The sequence below is a fragment of the Danio aesculapii genome, chromosome 4, assembly GCF_903798145.1.
Source record: "Danio aesculapii chromosome 4, fDanAes4.1, whole genome shotgun sequence".
NCBI lineage: Eukaryota > Metazoa > Chordata > Actinopteri > Cypriniformes > Danionidae > Danio > Danio aesculapii.
This window is the reverse complement of record NC_079438.1, coordinates 57,998,771-58,006,856: the sequence shown is the minus strand read 5'-3', so window position 1 is coordinate 58,006,856 and position 8,086 is coordinate 57,998,771. Positions and strand designations below refer to the sequence as shown.

The 8,086-nt window shown below is 31.0% G+C and overlaps 1 protein-coding gene across 2 annotated transcripts in view; it reads right to left on the bottom strand.

Annotated features, from left to right (window-relative positions):
• The window catches only part of ano6 (anoctamin 6), a 44,375-nt gene that overhangs the window by 30,890 nt on the left and 5,399 nt on the right, over positions 1-8,086 (bottom strand). For both annotated transcript variants that reach the window (XM_056456239.1, XM_056456241.1), the window contains 5 exons: positions 7,709-7,840; positions 5,419-5,487; positions 4,655-4,939; positions 2,960-3,073; positions 1,458-1,573 (listed from right to left, as the gene is read on the bottom strand). In XM_056456239.1, the coding sequence (XP_056312214.1) occupies positions 1,458-1,573; positions 2,960-3,073; positions 4,655-4,939; positions 5,419-5,487; positions 7,709-7,840 (716 nt within the window). The remainder of the gene's footprint in view (positions 1-1,457; positions 1,574-2,959; positions 3,074-4,654; positions 4,940-5,418; positions 5,488-7,708; positions 7,841-8,086) is intronic.

Below are 8,086 nucleotides of genomic sequence, written 5' to 3'. Positions count from 1 at the left end.
AAAAGCAATGAATCAAAAAGGTAAAAATACTACTAATATTTAGTAAAATATGAACTCTATTATTATACAGCTACAGCTGAATTGAGTTAAATAATAAAAACTGAGCTTTTACTCAAATAAAATCAATAAAAATCTTGTTTTATTTCAACTGCTTGCCAAAAAGTTCTTATTTTCTATTAGCTTAACACAGGGGTGTCCAAACCTCCAACACACCTGCAAAGTTTAGTTCCAACCCCAATCAGAGACACCTGGGGAAGCTAATCAAGCTCTAAAGCTGCAGTCACACTGCACTTTTCTCCCCATAGACTTCCATTCACACACACGCGAATGTGTCAGACTGGAAACACAAGGTCATGCTTTAAGTTTCGCAGGTCTCTGCAGTGCAAAGTTCAAGCTTGATGAACTCTGACCTGTGAAATCACATCACTAGACTCCATGAGACCAATCGAGGATCAAACAAGATCTCTCTGGACAGAAATTTAAAACATGGACCAATCACACGCTTCTTTAAAATGTCTAATAATCTTGTTTAATCCCGCCCCTTTTCGCAGCTCCGCACGACAGAATTTCGCATAATCAAACTCTTAGTGTGACCGCAGCTTCACTAGGCTTTCGAGAAACATCTTGCAGGTGTGTGGAGGCAAGATGGAGCAAAAATCTGCAGAACACCGGCCCTCCAGGACCGAGTTTGGACACCCCTGGCTTAATACGACATACTAACATGATTAAAGTAAAATCTAAAAAAAAAGCAGACATATAAAAAAAACATCAACAATAACACATATAGACATATGAAAAACATATTTCTTTATATGTCTATATTAATTAAATTATGTCTGTGATAATAATAATAACAATAATTATGATAATAAAATAAGAAAGTGACTAAGAATAATTATTACGAGAATTATTTTTTTCCAAATGATGTTTAAGAGAGCGAGGAATTGTTCACAGTATTTTTTATAATATTTTTTCTTCTGGAAAAAGTCTAGTTTGTTTTATTTTGGGTAGATTTAAAGATTTAAAAAACATTTAAATATCAATATTATTAGCCCCCTTGAGCAATATATTTACCACTGTTATACAATGACTTGCCTAATTACGCTAAGTTTACCCTAATTAACATATTAAGCCTTTAAATGTCTCTTTACTAGTATCTTGAAGAATATCCAGTCAAATATTATGTGCTGTCATTATAGTGAAGATAAAAGAAATCAGTTATTAGAAATGAGTCAATAAAACTATTAGGTTTAGAAATGTGTTAAATTCTTATTTCCGTTAAACAGAAAATGGGGAAAATATACATGGGGTTAATAATTCAGGACGGCTTATAATTCTGACTTCAACTGTATGTTATATGTGCTATTAAAGATATTGTTGTATACTATAGATAGATATATATTATAGATAGAGTTATGTTTTACTACTGCAGAGATTGGGAACTGCACACTACACACCTGATCAGGTCCAGCGGCTGCATCTTGTAGAAGTTTTTAGGATGCGCCCACTCGCTGTACAGCAGATAACGCTCATTGGGACAGTCCTCCTCTTTAGACTTCACATTAAACCTGCACTGTTGCATCACAAACACACCAGTAAAAACAGTTAAGTTCTCACGCATCTACTACAAAAACCACATCCAGATCTCATAAAGAAAACGACAGGTTTGATGATATCTTTGGTGGTTTTAAAGTCTGAGTGAAAGAGAAACGTCAAGAGTTCATCTTTTTCCACCGTCTGCAAATTACAGCAACAACCACAATAACAGTGCACAGCATTTCCATCATCAGTTCTGGGTCCACATTCACAAAAACAATCTAGAGAATAGAATTCTACCAACTGCCATTTTGTTCTTGTTTGAATTTTGTTTAGAATATTTAGAATTCTAAAGTGTTTCATCTTTTAATGAGGAACCTTTGATCTTTTTAGAACACTTCAAAATTCTTGAAAATAATCTTATTTAGAATAACCTTTAATATTTCTTAATGTTCTACAAATTTATTTATAGAAATTTAAAAGTAAAATTTCAATTTAATTTGTCAAATTAAGCATTACACAAGCAACAAATACTATATAATAAAGAGTATAATAAACAATATTCAAGAAAAGAACAATTATTATTTTATTTATCTCAATCTGAATTTAAATAGCACCTCTGCAAAAACGATTTTCAGTTTTATAATTTTGAGATATATATATATATATATATTATATGTATGTATGTATGTATATATATAAATATACACACACACATACACACACACACACACACACACACACACATATACATATACGTAAACTCTTGACGATGTTTGAGATTATTATTATTATTATTTACATGCTACATTTTATTTTACACATTTTTAAATTTTTACTTAAGTTTTTTAACGTTTATTAATTTTAGCATAAATTTATTTTAGTTAGTGGACAAGGCAAAATTCTAATTATTTGTTTAGCTTTAGTCTTTGTAGCTTTCCAACAAAATTAATCCAAAAATATTACTATACAATAACATTTAGTAAAACATTTACTGCATCATTAGATAGCTGGATTAAATATTGACATTTGTATTGTATTCAGAACTAAATTGTTTCATTTTAAGTACTTGTCAAAAATTACTTCTTATTCTTATTTTAAACACAACATGCTTAAAAGTGAAATAAAAATGCATTGCAGAAATATAGACATAGGAAAAAAACATCAACAATACAACTTACAGATATATAAAACAAATTATTTTGTGATGTCAAAATTATCATTATTATTTACGCTTAAATCTTTTATTGAATTTTTTTCCAGTCAGTAATTATATAGCATAAACATTTAATAGTTAGTAGCAACATTCAAATGTAGATTAAATTTCCTGCTTTAGTAAATGATAATAACATGGCTGTAATTAATCATGCATGACGACATTTTACCCTATACACACACACACACACACACTGAAGTTACTCACATCATGTAATGGATACGCAGCCTTATAGACGCCTCCAGCAAGCAGCTTTGTGATCCCAAACTTCTTATTTTCTCCTTTCATCTCATACGCCGCTCGGCTGAGGATATAATACACCTGCAATAATGCATATCAGAAAGCCACAGGTATCAGATTTTTAACATATAACTGCTGAAACTTTTAACACCCTATACATTACTATCATGATATTGACCTAAGCTGCAGAGAAGCTTACTTTAGTAAGTATAATAATAGTAAAACATCTATTTTGTGTATTGCTTTATTGTATATAACTGCTATTTCATTTCAAAAGCATCATAAAGTGCTACAGGAAACACTTCACAATAAAGCCTCATTAGAGAACATTAGCTGATGCATCAAGCATTAACATTAGTTCAGTTAAATTAACTAATGTTGACAAATGGAGCCTAATTGTACATTTTGTAATCAAACAGTTGACCTATAATTGGTCAGTGCATTATCAATCAATATCCTCTGCATGAGTAGGGGGCAGGGTTTTATTTCAGTATGATGATGTATTTTCAAGTGAAGCATGAATATTGAGTAGGGGCGGGGTATAAATTCAGTATGATGACGTATTTCAAAAGCAAAATTGAATATTGAGTAGGGGGTGGGGTTTAATTCCAGTATGATGATTTATTCCCAACTGAAACTGAATATTGAGTAGGGGGTGGGGTTTAATACCAGCATGACGATGTATTTCCAACTGATACTGAATACTGAGTAGGGGGTGGGGTTTACTTCCAGCATGAAGACGTATTAGCAACTGAAACTGAATATTGAGTAGGGGTGAGGTCTAATTCCAGTAAGATGATGTATTTCCAACTGAAACTGAATATTGAGTAGGGGGCGGGGTTTATCCCAGCATGATGATATATTTCTTACTGAAACTGAATATTGAGTAGGGGGCGGGGTTTATCCCAGCATGATGATATATTTCTTACTGAAACTGAATACTGAGTAGGGGGCAGGGGTTTTATTTCAGTATGATGATGTATTTGCAACTGCAACTGAATATTGAGTAGGGGGCGGGGTTTATCCCAGTATGATGACATATTTCTTACTGAAACTGAATACTAAGTAGGGGGGCGGGGTTTTATTTCAGTATAATGATGTAATTCCAACTGAAAATTGGGTAGGGGGCAGGGTTCATCCCAGTATGATAACATATTTCTTACTGAAACTGAATATTGAGTAGGGGGCGGGGTTTTATTTCAGTATGATGATGTATTTCCCACTGAAACTGAATATTGAGTAGGGGGCGGGGTTTTGATTCAGCATGATAATGTATTTCTTACTGAAAGTGAATATTGAGTAGGGGGCGGGGTTTTATTTCAGTATGATGATGTATTTCCCACTGAAACAGAATATTGAGTAGGGGGTGAAGTTTAATTTCAGTAGGATGACATATTTCTTACTGAATTTTGAGTGGGGGGGCAGGATTTTATTCAGTATGAGTCCAGATTTTAAATGAAAGATTACCAAAACAAATCATTGCAAGGATTAATTTTTCACTTTGAGATTAACATCATGCGCTAGCAAAATAAATACTGTAAATATATTAAATTAAAATACATTTTCAAGGTACTTTATTGCACCCATGATAACAATCTCATGCAAGTTCATCATGATTTATTGTACTACTGAGCATCTAAAACAATACTCTACTACACCCACCATTCTACTCCTCATGGTCGGTGTAAATAACTCCCTGCCCTCTCTTTCCTTCAGCTGAAAACGGTTTAGCAGATCTTTCCTGAAGGGCGCCGTGAAGTAGTCCGGCTCTTTGCCAATCACGTCCTCATTAGGGTAGAATGGTTTAGTGCAGCAGTTGTGCTTGGAGGATTGTGTACGGAGGTCATTGCTTTTGATGGGCAGTTTAATATGCAGGAGTTCAGCATTTGCACACAGAACATCGAACGGCATGTGCAATTTCACATAGAAAAGCTTCTCATCCACTACCTGTAAAAGAAACAAGAGGAAACCCCCATCAGTTTCATAGGAAGTGAAGTGTGTGCGCAGAAAATAACAATAGCATTCCTGCTCATAAGGCCAACAAGCTCAGACAAGACTCCTTTCTAAGAAATCCATAATACTGGTATACTGCTGGTATCAACTTTTTTTTTTCAGATTAATTGCTAAAGCATTTATTTATTTATTAATATATAGTTGCAAGAAAAAGCATGTGAACCCTATGGGATTACTTAGATTAACCACAGACTTCTAAAAAGTTCACATATAATATAATAGCTCAGCTCAGATTTTGTTTACATTTGAACAAAAACTTCAGGTCAGAATGAATGTGAATATGAATAATTTTGCGCTTGACTGTATGTAAACCATACATAAACCATGCAAAACCTAATGAAGAAACAGGAACTGGCAGTCTCATGTTTCTGAGCGAAGAAAACTCTTTATGGGAAGTCTTTTAAACCACTTACGGATTGTGTCATTTCCAGATGCAATCCCTGATTCATCAGGCTTCCTTCGAAAAACTCTCTTCGCCTTTTCTGGAGAATGAAAGAGATAAAGTTTGCAGATAAAACCTGATGGCTTTGAAGCATGAATGATTTGTGTAGATAAAGAAAGCATCTGGGATTGCAGTACATGTCAGATTCAGTGATAAAGGAAGCGAGAATAATGTGGGTCAATTTTCCTCACTCCAAATTTACAAGAAAACATGTAAAGCCTCAGTCAGGCAGTTTTTATTTTCTTTTTTACTATAAAGATTAATGTTTGCAAGAAATTAATATAAGAAATTAAAAATAAAATCAATGTTTCTTTTATATTAAAGTCAATCTGACTCAATTAATTAGACTCAAGATAATATTATAGTTTTTATATCATAATTATTATTATTTATAGAAGTTTATTAAACTTTTTAGACATTTTTATTTCTGTAATGTGTTACATTATTGTGATTAATATAGTAATTACGATATTTCTAATTATTTAATTATATAAAGGTTAAAGTTTTCAAGAAATGAAAAATATTTTTGCTAACTGAATATTTATTGTAAAGAATAGAAATAACAGCAATGTTAGAAGGCATTACAAATCAGTGTTACTCAATCTGGATTGTATTCACTATATCATTATAGATATGACGTGAGGTATTATTATAGTTTTTATATTATTACTATTGTTATATATAGAGGTATCAGTATATTTTATTACACTTTTTTGACATTTTTATTTCTGTAATGTGTAATTACATTGTTGTGATTAATTAGTTATTATAACATTTCTAATTATTTAATAATTCAGGCATTAAAGCTGGCAAGAAGTGAAAAGTATTATTTTTGCTAACCAAATATTTATGGTAAAGAATAGAAATCTGTGTTACTTTTATATTCAAATCAATCTGGATTTTATTCATTATAGATTACAGGTATTATTACAGTTTCTCTAAATGACAATATTTCTAATTGTTTATTAATTTAAGGATTTAAGTTGGCAAGAAATGAATAGCATTTATTGCTAACCGAATATACTTGGTAAAGAACAAAAATATTAGCAATATTAGAAGACAAAAAAATCTGCATTACTTTTATATTAAAATCAATCTGGATTTTATTCATTATATCATTGTAGATTAGAGGTATTAATACAGTTTCTATATATCATTATTATTATCATTCAGTTTCTCTAAATAACAATATTTCTAATTGTTTATTAATTTAGGGATTTAAGTTGGCAAGAAATTTATTAGCATTTATTGCTAACCGAATATACTCGGTAAAGAACAGAAATATTAGCAATATTAGAAGACAAAAAAATATGCATTACTTTTATATTCAAATCAATCTGGATTTTATTCATTATAGATTAGAGGTATTATTACAGTTTATAAATACAATTATTATTATCATTCAGTTTGTCTAAATGACAATATTTCTAATTGTTTATTAATTTAAGGATTTAAGTTGACAAGAAATGAATAGCATTTATTGCTAACCAAATATACTTGGTAAAAACTGACATATTAGCAATATTAGAAGACAAAAAAAATCTGCATTATTTTTATATTCAAATCAATCTGGATTTTATTCATTATATCGTTATAGATTAGAGGTATTAATATAGTTTTTATATATCATTATCATTATATATAGAGGTATTAGTATATTCTATTACTTTTTTTCCCCTGTTATTTATTTGACATTAACATGTATGTTTGTAATGTGTAATTACATTATTATGATAAATTAATTGTGTAATTTTATTTTTAATATATAAAGAGGCCACTTTCTAATTGTTATTACTTATTTGGACATTACTTATTTGGACAATAAACATTATCTAATGACTTATTTGGGCATTAAACTCGGCAAGAAGTGAAAAGTATTTTAGCAAAACAAAAATTAATTGAAAAGAAGATAAACTACAACAATATTGGAAGACATTACAAACCAGTGTTACTTTCATAAGTATAAAAATCAATCTGGATTTCATTCAATTTCATTATAGTTTAGAGCAGAGGTCTCAAACTCACCTCCAAGAGGGCCACAGCTAGCTTCAACCCTAATCAAACACAGCTGATCCAACTTATCAAGGTCTACTAGACAATAGTATTCTTGAAGACCTTGATTAGTTGGATCAGCTGAGTTTGATTAGGGTTGGAGCAAAACCTCCAGCAATTGAGATTGAGACCTTTGCTTTAGAGGTATCATTATAGTTTTCATCTGTCACTGCTTCAGTTTATCAATTAAAAACCAAACCTCCACTTACTTTTCTCCTCATAACGGAGGCTTTTTTGTTGGATCCATTTTTAGACTCCTCATACTCATACACCAAAACAAAGTCGATCCTTCGCTTTCCATCGTTGAAAAACAGGCAGTCTGGGTTCCCATTGAACTCCACCTGTAAACACAACAAACAACTCATAAAAATGCCATAAAAATAGCAGTGAACAATTTAATAAACATAATATAGAAAATTCTATATATTTTAGTGTCATTGGATATTATTTTTTGGTTTTTATTTTAGAATGCAATTGATTTTGTATAATTGTACTTTAGCAACACCTTACAATAAGGTTGCATAAGTTAATGTTAGTTAATATATTTACAACATGAACAAACAATGAACACTACATTTATTACAGTA